General features: G+C 57.2%; 1 protein-coding gene and 1 long non-coding RNA gene across 3 annotated transcripts in view; one reads left to right on the top strand and one right to left on the bottom strand.

Moving 5' to 3' along the window:
- TSPAN9 (tetraspanin 9) overlaps positions 1-9,378 on the top strand; it is a 199,557-nt gene extending 190,179 nt beyond the window's left edge. For both annotated transcript variants that reach the window (XM_006763523.2, XM_015563755.1), the window contains 6 exons: positions 1,470-1,661; positions 2,029-2,103; positions 3,264-3,365; positions 4,139-4,270; positions 4,654-4,737; positions 6,193-9,378. In XM_006763523.2, the coding sequence (XP_006763586.1) occupies positions 1,470-1,661; positions 2,029-2,103; positions 3,264-3,365; positions 4,139-4,270; positions 4,654-4,737; positions 6,193-6,264 (657 nt within the window). In that variant the 3' untranslated portion in view covers positions 6,265-9,378. The remainder of the gene's footprint in view (positions 1-1,469; positions 1,662-2,028; positions 2,104-3,263; positions 3,366-4,138; positions 4,271-4,653; positions 4,738-6,192) is intronic.
- Positions 9,379-9,744: 366 nt separating this feature from the next.
- LOC107183046 overlaps positions 9,745-13,723 on the bottom strand; it is a 7,428-nt gene continuing 3,449 nt past the window's right edge. The window contains exon 3 of the long non-coding RNA XR_001513823.1: positions 9,745-9,758. This is a non-coding gene — a long non-coding RNA (uncharacterized LOC107183046). The remainder of the gene's footprint in view (positions 9,759-13,723) is intronic.

Below are 13,723 nucleotides of genomic sequence, written 5' to 3'. Positions count from 1 at the left end.
ACTTCATGAGCACCCGTGCAGGATACCAGCTCCTCCCACAATCGAAAGGGGGCTGGCACTTACTAACTAGGGGCTCAGTTTGGGGCTGCGGGCTGCCTGTCTTACTGGCATATCTGTGTCTCCTCTCTGAGCTTGGTTCCTTGGGTCACAAAACGGCTTCGGCACCAGGAACTGCTACTTCCACCCACTTCCCATGCTTGCTTCCACATAAATTCTCACAGCAACCCAGGAAGTAGGTGCTATTATTCTCATTCAGAATAAAAGAACTTTGCAAGTGGCACTACCAGGACCAGCTGAAGCTGGGTATCAGATCCATGTCTGGCTCCCCAGCCCCTATGTGGAACGTCCTTGCCCTCCACCTGCCTCAAGTCCCCCCATCCTTGAGGCACTGTCTCTGCCAACTGGCATCTTGGACCAGGGCAGTGACTACCTCCTCTGAATGCCTGTGCCGTTTATTTGGCACCAGTGTATACTGCCAGGGGTAGATGCTGCTTTTTCCTTGCTCCCACCCAGCCCGAGTGGAGGCCCGGGGAAGGCAGGCCTCTAAAGCAGTTGTAGCTCTTCCGGCACGGACGCTGCATGCTAGAGGCACTCAATAAATATCGGTTGACTGATTGATTGGCTTCTCAGATTCAGCACACTTCCTCTGGGCTGCGGGAGGGAGGGGGCTGTCAGCTATATCGAGCATAAAATAAGGCAGACGTGGAGATTTGCAGCCAATGAAACTGAAGCTTCCCCAGGTGAAGCGAGTGGTGACGGCGGCCCCAGGGGTGCTGTTGAAGAGTCGGTTTTCGGGCCCAGGGGGCTGGTTGTTGGCTTACCAGATGGATGGTGAAGGCAGTGATGGGCTGCTCCATCCTAAACCTCAGCCAGCCCCTCAGTCAGCTCTCAACCAGCCCAGCCAGTCCTTTTCTTTTCCCATCTGTGGGAAATTTGTTCTCCAGGCTCTGAGAACAGTGGGCAACGGCCCTCTGCTCAGGACCACAGGGCAGTCACTGGAGGGTCTGGCTCTGAGAAACTGGGCTCCGAGATTCTTTTCCTGCCCCGGGCAAGCCCGTGTTGCTTCCCTGACCGCCGCCCACCCTCCCGGACTCCTTCCTGGATGCTGGGACCTCTCCCCTGCCGGATGGATAACGGCAGCCCCCCCGTCTGCACCTGGGACCCCGCAATGTTTGTCACGTGCTTTTGCTTATGTCTCATTTAATTTGATCCTCAGAGTGACCCTAGAGGCCAGTGAAGCCAGTGTAACCCCATTAGCCAGACAGGGGGATTGAGACATGGAAAGGCGGAAGGGATTTGTCTGGGTCACACAGCCGACATGATTGGAGGCTGTGATCACGTTTGACCAGTAGTCCTGTTCTCACCCTTTCCCTGGCTTGGAGTTGGGGGTGGGGACATGGAGTCTTTCGAGACCCCTGGTGGTGAATGCAAGAGCAATGCCAGTCTAACAGGCTTTCCTTTCTCTCTAGCTCTGTGGCTGTGGGCTGCTTGGAGTGGGCATTTGGCTCTCCGTGTCCCAAGGCAACTTTGCCACCTTCTCCCCCAGCTTCCCTTCGCTGTCTGCAGCCAACCTAGTCATCGCAGTAGGCACCATTGTCATGGTGACGGGCTTCCTGGGCTGCCTGGGGGCCATCAAGGAAAACAAGTGCCTCCTCCTCAGTGTAAGTTGGACCCACACCTCCAACCCTCTGAACTCTGGATCACCCTGCATTTGGACCACAGTGACAGGCAAGGCCTGGGAGCATCAGCTAACAGCCCAGGAGATTGCTTCCAGGATGTTCTTGGCCCAATCACTCCCCTCTTCCCCGCTATCCCTGCCCTAGTTGTCCCTCTCACTCCTTGACTGGTGTCCACTTAATGCCCCTCCCCGACCTGTCTGGGTTTCCTCAGAAGTAGGTAGCCTCTCCATACCTGGGAAGCCCTGGCTGGCTGTTGCCTGTCCCAGCCTCCCTGCCCTTGTTCTGGTTTGTGCCCCACTCCTGGCCACGACCACCACCATGTGCCCATGACTGCACCTTCTCTTTCCAGTTCTTCATCGTCCTGTTGGTCATCCTCCTAGCAGAGCTGATCTTACTTATCCTCTTCTTTGTCTACATGGACAAGGTAAGCTTTCAGGAAGGGGGGAGCTTATGGAATTTCATTGCCCTTGGGATTGGGTCAAACTGGAGCAAGCCAGAGGGAAATGGAACCAGGAGAACAGGAAAGGCCCAGATGAAAGGTTTTGGTGGGGCAGCATGGGAAAGGCGAGTTTGGGATGGTTCATTACCTTGTGTAGTCTTAGGAAGTTCAGCCCTCTAAATTGTCCAAGGATGCAGTGGACTGCCCCTTGCTCAGTGAACTCCCCATCACTGGGAGCATTCCAGCATACTGTGTTGGCCACTTGGAGAAGGGAGTTAGACTCACTAAGTGGCTGGGCTAGGATTCGAGGATAACCCATTGGAAACTTGCAGAAACGTGGCCAGTGACACCATGAGTAGGGCTACTGGTGAAGAGGAGCTACCCTTTCTTTTCCAGAGGCCTCTGAGGCGGAGCGACTGCTCCAGGCTGCACCGCAGGGTTCAGGATGGTGGGGTGACCCCTGGCAACCTCGCCAGACTAGATAGTTCCCAGTCCATTTGGAGAACTTCTTATTGGTACTCCCAGGAATGAGTAGCCAAGCACTTAGTCTCCTAGGGCTCAGCAGGCTCGCTGGTGCCCTGTGCCCAGGAACTATGTTGCTCTCAGTTCCGTGGGGTCTTGAAGCACTTGCCCAGGCCACACTGGAAGGTGGAGTCATTATTAGGGTTAGAAATGAGTTCCTTTGCATTTGTGAAAGGGAAGAAATAGTAATATTGAGAGATCCCTCTGTGCCAGCCCTGTGCTTGGCTCTTTATGAGAATTGTTTCCTTTAATTCTCACAACGCCAGAGGTAGACATTATTATTACAGGGTATGACAGATAAGGCAGAGGCAAGCTACTTGCCAGCGAGAGGTGGCCTTAAGATCAAAATGACTCGTCTGCCACTCTCTGGTTCCCAGGGTGTCTCTGACAGGGTAGCATGGGGGAAGATGTGGGTGGGGGCAGAGGGACCTGTGTGTGGCTGGTCTCTTTCCTCCGAGTATTACAGCTCTCCTGGGAGTCAGTGGGTGTAGACTGAAGCTGGGCGCGTGGACCTGCCCCGCCCCGGCACCCCACCCAGGGAGAAAGGTGGCCAGCAGTCCTAGTGGACCTGGGCAAGCTGCATCTGGTCCCAACTGTCCCGTCTGTCGGCCTCAACTGGACAGGTAAATGAGAACGCCAAGAAGGACCTGAAGGAAGGCCTGCTGCTCTACAACACGGAGAACAACGTGGGTCTGAAGAACGCCTGGAACATCATCCAGGCCGAGGTGAGGGCGGGCAGCCCTGCTGACTGGATGGGCAGGGCTAGCAGGCGGGGAGGAGGCGTGCGGCCTGGGCCTCAGACCCCACCCAGGTGACCGAGTTGGGCAGCTGTGCTTTCTGGATAGTAAGTGAGAGCTGCTGGGTCAGACAGCAGCCAGTGGGATGCAGCTGGAGAGGGGCAAGGAGGTGAGTGAAGGAGGGTGAGCAGGATCTGGACACAGGAGTGGACAGGCCTGAGGGGGCTGTGCGAGTGGCTAAGTGGGCACAGGGAGCTGGGAAGGATGGATGATCGAGAAGGACAGACCATCTGATCCTTCTCTGAAGCTTTGGAATGAGTGACAGAATTTATTTTAGCAACAGCTATGCCCCCTGATCCTGGCTCAGGCTAGGAGGCTCTGATTCTAAGAGAAGAACAAGTCAGTACAGCCTGGTGCCCCATGGGAAGCGTTGGGGAAGGGCAGGCGCCAGCCTGCGATGGTCCCTCAGGCACAGAGCCGCAGGTGCTGGTGGGACGGAGGGCTGAGCACTCCTGCCCAGAGTCAGTGCCCAGCTCCGAGGGGCCGGCAGCTTTCCTCTCTCCTGCTCCAGCCTCCAGGAGGGAACTCTCACTTACCTCCCCTGTGGGCCCAGCTGAGGCCAAAAATGGACAAGAGAAGGCCTTTGTGTCCTCTGCTGAACTCCAGGGGGCAGTTCACTGGGGCGGGGTTGGCCTGGATGGGGCGGGCGCAGAGGAGATGGCAGGCTGTGGCGTGTCTGACCCTGTGCCTCCCACCCACAGATGCACTGCTGCGGCGTCACCGACTACACAGACTGGTACCCGGTGCTGGGTGAGAACACGGTCCCCGACCGCTGCTGCATGGAGAACTCCCAGGGCTGTGGGCGCAACAGCACCACCCTGCTGTGGAGAACGGTGAGGCCCGAGGCCCTGCCCCGGGTCCTCCTCCCAGGAGCCTGTGCCGTGGCAAAAGGAACCTACAGGGGAGGGAGGGGCGCCTGGGGCTTAATGTGGGGGGGTGCATAGGACTGAAGCCAAAAAGGCAGGTGGAAAATGGAGGGCCTGGACCCATAGTTGGGAGTGTAATGGGGAGGGGTGTGTCTGAGGCTGTGCAGTAGGGCCTTGTGGGTGGAACCCTGGGCAGGGTAGGGCCTGCTCAAAGGCAGGACCAGGCTGAGGGTCAGGGAAGGACAGGAGAAAAGAGCAAGGACAGGGGCTGAAGGAGAGAGTGGGGGGCTGGGCAGGAGGGGTGCTCGTCGTCATGCCGGGCCCTTCACCTCGTGGTCCTCGCTCCCTAGGGCTGCTATGAAAGGGTGAAGATGTGGTTTGATGAAAACAAGAACGTTCTCGGCACCGTGGGGATGTGCATCCTTATCATGCAGGTGAGAGGGCCATCAGCCTCGCTGCATCCCAGCTGGAGAAAAGCAAGCCCCCGAAGTTAAGTCACTGACCCAGGCGGCCCCCTCCATGCGCTGTCCTGCTTTGCAGCCTCTTGGTGCCTGCCCGACCCTACAGGCCCCAGAGACACTGCTTCCTCCCATTTCCTAGGCCTTGGGCCCGATGCTGGCATTGCGTGCAGCCCACGTGTGGGTTTGCTGGTGAACACACCTGTCCTCACTTCACAGGGACATTTACCTTGTGGCTGAACTGAATGAGACCTGAGTCCTTAGTAACACCTGTGAGCATGAGTTCGGGGGTCAGAGCCCACAGGTGTCAGTCCTGGCCTCACCGTCTGTTAGACATGTGTGACCTGGGCACACTGATTAGCTTGTGTGCCTGAATTTCCATATCAATATAACGAGCCTGATCATTGTGCCACTTCTCAACCAGGAGTGAGTTTAACATGCCTCACATCGGGCAAGGAGCTGCACCAAGCACAGAAGAAGTGCCAGGTCATCTTAGCTGTTCTTAGCAAGCACGTAGTGACTCTGTTCTCTTAAGGACGAGCATTTCCTGGGCTCCCTCCTGTGCCCACTACACATGGCTCCTGTCCCTGGTGAGCAGGAGTCTCCATGCCTGATTCCTCTTGGAGTACTTGAACTTCCCTGGTCGGTCCATGGGAAGACTGTCAACATCCTGCACCAGGCATCTTCCTTATCCTAGACTCTTGGGCCAAGGGGTCAGATCATGTCTGATTTATCTAAGTGCTCGCAGACAGCAGATGAGCTCTCATGTGAGCTGCACTCACCATTTAGTACTGAGAGTGGGGCTCATATCAGGTCCGCCTAGGGTCAGGCCTGGACCTGGACCTGGACCAGAACCTTGTGGTTGGGCTCGTCCACCATGGTCTCCTCCACGTATGCCTGCACCTTCGGTGTGGGAGCCAGGAGAGGCACAGTGTCACCTGCTTTGTGGCCTGTGCCCAATGCAGACTATCTGTGGTGACTTGAGCCACAGGCTGGCTCCCTGCTGTCACCACGCCCTTCCAGGATTCAGGAGTTGAGGGAATAACAAACAAGAACTAATGTCCTAAGCATCACTGTTAAGAGTGTCTGCTGCAGCCCGAGAATCACGCTGTGTATTCCAGAATAGGACGACTGAGCACAGGGTGCGTTCCCTCCCGCTCCGCACCGCCTTGTTCGCTGCCGGTCAGGGTCAGCCCTCTGTGCGCTCGGCCTCACACAGCACTGAGATGGAGAGGCGCAGCGCCATTCTGTACAGACAACTCTGAGGGCTGGGCTCACGGTGTGGCCCTGGGCTGGTCGCTGGGTGCCCTCCTCTGCTCACCACTATCCTCATCCCACCAGGTTTTTCACACCCACAAGCGGTTGTCCCTTTTGCTGTCGGTGGCCCCAGCCGTGGGGCTTTTGTCTGAGCCCGTTCCCTGTGTCTTTCAGATTCTGGGCATGGCCTTCTCCATGACCCTCTTCCAGCACATCCACCGGACCGGTAAGAAGTACGACGCCTGAGCGCCAGCGGGAGCCCAGCCCCCACGCGGACACTGTGCCAGGGAAGGAGATTTCAGCTTTGTGTTGCCTGCCCGCACTCCAGACTGCTGCCCCCTGCACCTACGTCCCCCGGCAACCTCCACACACCGCCTCAGCCTTCTTGGGGTGGAGAGCCATGGGGAGAAGGCACAAAGACCTTGGGGTGCTGGGGGTGCTGGATTCCTGCATCTGTGCATTTGCCAAAGAAGACAGGGTGGGCCGGGGGCCGCATTTGAGGAGGCTGCACCGATGGTGGCTACCCCGCCCTTCCTCACACCACACTGTGCGCGTGGGGGGCGTGAGTGCTCCCACCTGGCGGAGAGACTGCCCAGCAGAGGCCTCCCTTCAGGGAGCGGGAGCAGCAGCCTCCGGCCAGGCACCCGAGGAGCACCTTGCCCAGGCTTTTTATACCTTACAGTGTAACTTTTTTTATTTTATTTTACTCTGATTATGATTATTCAGGAATATTATCTCAGATAAGTTTAGGGTTAGTTTTCTGATTTATAACTTTTTACTGTGTTGATTTCTGTAACAGTTTGATTTTTTTCTGAGGGTGGGAGACGGGTGGGAGAGAGGACGTCGTCGGGTTTCAGTCAGGACAAACCACTGTGCAGCAGTCAAGAGGCACTGGGTGAGGTGGGCCAGCCTGCGTTCAGATGCTCTGTCTGCCCCGTGGCCTGTGGCACCGGAGCCTGGAAGAGGAGGTGAAACAGAGGCATGTGCAGCCGTGCGAGGAGCGTCCGGCTCAGGAGCCACGTGTCTGCGCGTGCTGGTGCAGGAGGCCAGAGCAGCGGGGTCCCTGGGGGGCTGCGGGTGCTTTCCCAGGAACACAGCTGGAGCCGTTGTGGGTCCTTCCACTTCATGGATGAGCGGTTGCTTTTCCTTCCCTTCCTCCTTCCTCTGCCCTCTGCCAGCACGGGAGGCCCTCCTCCCCCAGACCCCCGCGGGCCTTCCTGCGACATCTGCCAACCCCAGTGATTTCACAGACATTCCTGTAGAAACTCCCGGACACATACCTCTCGTTCAGCTGCTGCTCACTTTCTCACACTGCTTCTGGGAGGGAGGCAGTCCTGAGGTTTTGCTGCTCAGACAGTGGCAGAGGACCCTGGAGTCAGGAGGGCAGGTGGAAGTGGTGCCCGTGACCATTCCAGCTGGTGCACTGGGCTGCTGGTTCCTGCTGGGAGGAATGGGGAAGTGTCCGTCCAGGTCCCAGGACTCATCTTCCCCTGGTCTCATGGATGGTGGGGTGGGTGGCAGTCATGTCCCCAGTGACCGCAAGGAAAAGTACAGAAAACTGAGAGATGTCAGACTGAATCCTGTTAAGTAGCCCCAGGAGGAAGCCGCCTGAGTCAGGGCCTGGGAGATGAGAGGTGGGCGGGGCATTTGGCTGTGACAGCGCCCACCAGCATTTATGCTGGTCTAAGTGAGCATTTTGCAGTTAAAGAAGAAAGTCAAGAATCTGTGGGATGGAGCTTGAAAAGGTTCCCCACTAACTAGGTGGGGCCTGGGTGCTTCCCCAGGTGGGGCCTCAGGGAGGCTGCCTTTTTCTACACCACGTGACTCCAGCCCTAGTTTCCCACCAGGCCCATATCTCTCCGGCCTCCATCTGTCTGTTCCAAGAGCTGAGACTCAGCTGCCCAGCCAGCAACCCCTCCCCTGATCTTCAGTGCAGTGCAGTCAGGACCAGGAGGACAGAACTTTGGGTGGGCTCAGGACTCATGTCTTTGGAGGGTGGGGAGTGAGTTGGGCAGTAGAACCACCTCCTGAGAGCTGGTGCAGATGGGAGAGCTGGGAAGGTGGGGCCTGGGGTGGAGGAGGAGTAAGCACACGTTTGAGAAAAACTGCCTCTGGGTCCTCTGGCTGCCTCCGGGAACCCCAGTCTGCAGAGCTCCTAGCAGCCTGCCACCAGGCCATTGTGGAGACACTCAGCAAACAGCATTCAAGTCGTGCAGTGGGACGTGGTGCATACTGAGTTTATGCTGGGGGTGGGGGGTTGTTTATGCCTATCAATGCAATTTTTAATTTTTGTTAAAATCAACAGCAAAAGCCTAGCACCTTGGGAGGTGTGGCCTCCCTGGCAGTGTTTTGTTTCTGGAGCTTCAGGGCCATCCTCTGGCCTGGAGCCCTGGCCACAGACCCCCTTCCTCCTTTGCGCCCCACCCTATCATTTGTCCTCAGAGCCTTGTCACAGTTCCCAAACTCCCTTCTGGTCTCATCCTGTGCTTGGTGGTTCCGTCATTGGCTGAGTCGACACTGGGTAAAAGGTGCTGTGCACGGGCTGGAGTGCTCTTCCAAGCCCGTGTTTGGCCCACACTATGTTGGAGGCCGCAGCTGTGGCTTCCCCACCAGAGTCGGACTTCATTTAGTCAGGTCTGATGCAGGCAGTTTACAGAAGGCTCAGAAGGTCAGGGTCCTGCAGACGGCATCAGGGGAATGCCTTCCCTGGCCTTCCTTTGCAGCCACCTCGGGAGGTGAGTGAGCAGGGCCTGAGCCCTGCTCCGGGGGCTGCAGCAGATGTGGGCACAGTCTCCCCTGCACTCCTGCGGGCCTGGGCCTGCATCCTGGGCTCGCTCAGGAAGGTTGCTGAGCTCACCCCAGGTGCTCATGCAAATGTTCTGGTCTGACTTGGAACCAGGTGGCCATCCCTCCTTGTTTTAGTGGCCAAAGAGCAGCCAAATGGATGGAAACGACTGTCCGGCTCTCGGGCCCCCTGCCCACCACTGGTGGAGGTGCTAACTAGCAGGGACCTGGTGTAGGATGGGAGCTGGGCCAGGTGCGTGGGGTCCGCTCTTGGTCCTTCAGCCTTTCAGCGTCCGGGGCTCATTTCCCCGTCTCCCATTTCCCTCCTCTCCCTGCAGTGAAGCAGTAGTCCAGGTGGGGCCTGGCCTTCCTGCCCTCACCGGGCACTCGGAGGGCCAGGCCTTGGGCCCGTGCCCACACCCTGCCCAGCACGGGAGAGCACGCCTGTTGGTTTCAAATGCACTTTTCTGCTTGTGATGCGGTATCTGCGTTTCCTTCATCCTAGTCCTGGCTTTATTGAACACCATGTTTTTAGCATGTTTTTAAATAAAACCTGATAATATGTCAAAAGCACAATCAGGCTGTCTCTGTGGTATGTTCATTCGGTCAACCATGACTGTGGCACCAGCCCTACTCTCTGTCCAAGACACACCCTGCAGCTAGGAACTCATCTCCCCTCAAACCCAGGTTACAGATCTGCTGGCTTAGGGGAGTGGGGGGTCCTTCTGTGGGTGCTTGAGGAATCCTAACACCTCCTTTGCCTGGTGACCTGAGGCGGGTTTGGTGGGGGCCCTCTGCATGAGAGGCTGACCCCACCTACGTGTTTGTCCCATCCAGTCCACCAGCCTGTGGGCCAGGCCATTAGTGTGCTGGGAGAGGGGCAGCGACAAGCCACTCTTGGCCTCCTGTGGGGCAGCAACAAGCCACCCTTGGCCTCCTGTGGGGCAGGGACGCAGCTTTAGGTGCAGCTTCTCCCCAACCCCCCTGATGACCCTGGGGCTCATTGGAGCCAGGAGTGAGGGGGCCTTGCGGGTGGCTTTGCCTGGGCTGCACTCCCTTAGGTGGCTCCGAGCTGGCTCCACTGGGCACAGAAGCACCAGTCAGTACGAGATGGTCAGCGGGGAAGAGGGAGGCACTGAAAACCGCTGGCTGTGCCACCTCACTGCAGGGAAGCCTCCCAGCCTCCTTGGCTGCTGTAGTCACAGTGACAAGTTGGGGTGAGAAGCTCAGACTCACTCTGCCCTGGGCCATTGCTGCAGCTCAGGTACCAGGCTGGGCCGGGGCAGGAATGAAGGCGAATGTGCAGCGTGGGTTTGATGGGAGCGGGAGCCGCATCTCTCAGCCCTCGTGTGTGGAGGTCTGGCTCCCGCCTCCTCGGGGAGAGGCCAGGTTGGCATGGGATTGTCCCAGAGCATCAACCTTGGGAGCCTTCCTGCAGCTGCTGTGTCCCAGCACCTGCAGGGATTTGCTGAGGATTGACTGAGGCGTCTGAGGTGACCCTCTGTCAAAGGTGCAAGGAGATCTTGTGGCTGTGGGGTCAGGAGATGGTCATGGCTCAGGGAAGGGTGACCCTCCATCCTCTGAGACCAACTGAGGCATAGAAAGTGGGTGGGAGCCACTTCCTCTGCCCATTCTTGCTCTCACTCCTGCCCCTCAGCCTGTGGACACACCTACTGGGATGCCCCGTGTCCCTGTGCTGTCTTCTCTGAGGGACAGAGTGAAGTCCATTGGCACCCAGGGCACTGGGACACACGGACTGTTCTGTGAGCACTGAGCTCCAGTCAGATTAAGCAGTGAAAGGCGGGCCCCCTGCCAGGCAGGAGAGGGGATGTCAGCGGGAGGACAGGGCTGGGCATCTTCCCCACTGGAGACTTCTAACACTAGGCAAGGGCCTTCTGGGATGGGCTCTGGCTCTTCAGCCCATGGCATGGGTGGCTGAGATGACCTTGGAGGACCTCTTGCTCCCCCATTCTTGTGTGAAGAGGTGGGATAGCTGCCTCCCATCCGTGTCCAGCGAAGGGCAAATGAGAAAGGATGGTTTGTGAGCCAGAGAGGAGCCGGCTTGTATGTATGAGAACTTCCTCAAAACAGCTCGTCCAGGGCTCACACAGACAAGACATTGTCACACAAAGACTCGAACACTAACTTGTGCCAAGCAGCCTGAATATAGTGGTGAACAGCCAGACCGGTCCCTGTGGCTCACAGGGGGGCCACAGAGTCAATGGGATCGCACCTCAGGCTCCAATGCTGATGTTCTCTGGGTGGAGAGTTGCTGACCCCATCTCCGATGTGGAGCTGAGAGCTGAAGTGGGAGGAGCTGAGGTGGCAGGGAGGGGTGTCCTGTCGATGTCATTGGGGCGGGCACACCGGTGAAGGGGTGAGCTTTAAGCCAAGAGCACAGGGAACTGCTGAGAGGCTGGAAGCCCATGTGCTGGCTCAGACCGGCCTTGAGAACCATCGCTCTGGCTGCAGAGCGGAGGATGGCTGAGGGGACAGCGTGGGTGCAGGGACCTCAGAGAGGCTGTGCAGGTGATTTAGGGGAGAGATGACGCAGCCCTCGGGCAACACCGGAGGGACAGAGGAAAGAGCAGGTTTGAGAGACCCCAGGAGAAGTGATGAGCCCGGTGACTGATAGACTTACTGTGGGGGAAAGTGCATTCTTGCTGCTCACCCGGCATGCCGGCCCTTGCCCTGCACTGGAGCTGACGAATGGTTTGCACCAAATGCAGGTGAGTGTTTTCTAGGCTCATTGCTCACAGGCAGGAGACGGCAGAGGCCGGCACGTGCAGCTATCTCTCCTTTTGTTTTGAGCTTCACGGCTTCACAGTGCTTTCACAGGCGTTGTCTAGGCTTGTCCTGACCACGACTGTGCTATCAGCAGTACAGTTGGGTGGGAAGCGTGCCGGTCGGGGCTGGAGGGCCTGGGCAAATTCCCGCTCCGCAGCTGGTGTCCTCAGGAGCCTTGTAGTCATTGAATTTGTCTTGGTTTCATCATCTGCAGAATGAGGATGACACCTATTTTGCTGTGAAGACTAAATAGAGGCATGTATGGAAAGATACCCAGCCTGTTCCTGGGCCAAAGGAGGTGCTTGGCAAGAAAGTGGTCACATTTGGGGCTTAGGGTCCCCAAGGAGAAGCAGGGCCCCTGCTGAAAGCTGTGTCCCAGGGCAGGGATCTGGGAGGGGAGTGAGCTACGGAAAGGAGAGGTGCAGGACGTGTCTCCCAGTTTTTCTCTGGGCTGGCTGTAGAGCATAGTAATTCACAGACGCAAGAGGGAAGTCAGATTAAATGAATGTCGATTGGGGCACAAAAATATCGGCATTGCAATGGCCCCTTCTTAAAGCAGTCAGTAAAGATTGGGAGGCTATTGATTTAGCCATCTCATTATGCTGAGTTTAATGACAGCCGTGAGATGGACTACTGTGCCTCCTTAACCCGACAAAAAGAAAAGCCACATCCACAGGACACACTCGAGCCAGGCCCTCCGGCTGAAGCCGGAATTTCCCCCTGTGGGCCTGGAGAGTGTAGGTAGCTGACTGTCCCTGGGCATACCTGGGCAGTGCCCAGGTTTCTCTGGTGATCCTTATGCAGAGAACAGGGACTGGAAGAGCAAGGCTACCTGGTGGTCTGTGGTGGGTCTGGCGGGTAGAGTGTGTTGCCCAGAGGTTTCTCCTCTGGCGGCTGCGGAGTTCTGGGACCTAGCCTCACCACTGTCCCAAGCAGGGCCGACCCGCCAGGCGGGCAAGAGGACCATGCTCCGCCATTTGATGGCAGCAGGAAGCCCCTCACCTTTTGTCTCCCTCCTCCGCCCTCACCCTCCCTTGGCCCCCCCTCAATTCCTGCAACCTCAATAGATTTGTAATATATATATTTTTTCTCTGTCAAGGGACCCCAGTTCTAGAGAGGATGCAGCCTTCTTATTTTACTGATTGGCAACTCAGGGAGAGAATGTTGAATCTGACCTCTGGTTCCCAATGTGGGGTTCTCTAAATTCCAATCAGGGATCCATGAGCCCCTCATGAAACTGTTCCTCACGTCTTCAGGGAGTGCCTAGGCCCTAGGCTAACGGGGCTCTGGCCGGCCTGTTCCAGCCTCGGTGCATGGCATGGTTTGCACCTGGCTGATGGAAAAGGCCAGATTCAAACTTAATTCACTGCCCTCTTCACCCCTGAACTAAGCCAAAGGGTCCCCCTGGGTCCCCCTGCAGTGCCCCATCCTTCCTGCTCAGTCACTGCTGGACAGGGTTTCAGCCAGTGATGGAAGTAGGGGCTTCTCATGGATTTGTTTTTAAGAAGAAAGTAAGTGAATTACTTTTCTATCACAGGAGAAAAAGTTATTTTATGATCTTTTCATTAAAAGCTTGATTGAAAACTAAAAGAAGAAAAAAAGAAAGGGAAGGAGAAGGGGGGGGGGGAGGGGAGGGGGAGGAGAGGGGGAGGAGAAGAAGATGAATCTCAGCTTTTGTCCCTGTGTGTCCCCCACCCCATGGGCAGCCTCTCTGTTCTCAGTTGGGGACAGGAAGTGGGAACCAAGTCTCACCAGCTTGAAGCAGCCCACCCTGCTGACAGAGGCGTTGTCTCCTGCCAGGAAGTAGTGGCAGCTGACAGGCCAGTGGCAGCCACCAGGGAGACAGCTTCCCCAAAGGCTCCCACTGCCCCCATCCTGACCAGGCCCCACCGGCGCCAGGGCCCTCAGGCGGCATGGGCAGCACCCACAGTGCTGTGTGTGCCAGGAAGGGGCCTGGAGGGGTCTCACCCTCTCACACTCAGTGATGGTGCAGGTGAGCAGACATCCTATGAGATGGGTGACCATGGGCGCCCAGACTGGCCCATCCCCCAGCCTGATAGCAAAGCCAGGGTGGCTGCGACTGTGACTGTTCAGTGAATGGTCTTGACCAACCGGCCGGGAGACACAGGAGGAG

The sequence above is a fragment of the Myotis davidii genome, unplaced genomic scaffold, assembly GCF_000327345.1.
Source record: "Myotis davidii unplaced genomic scaffold, ASM32734v1 scaffold1219, whole genome shotgun sequence".
NCBI classification, from domain to species: domain Eukaryota; kingdom Metazoa; phylum Chordata; class Mammalia; order Chiroptera; family Vespertilionidae; genus Myotis; species Myotis davidii.
The sequence above is the reverse complement of the archived record's forward strand: the minus strand, read 5'-3'. Positions and strand labels throughout refer to the sequence as shown.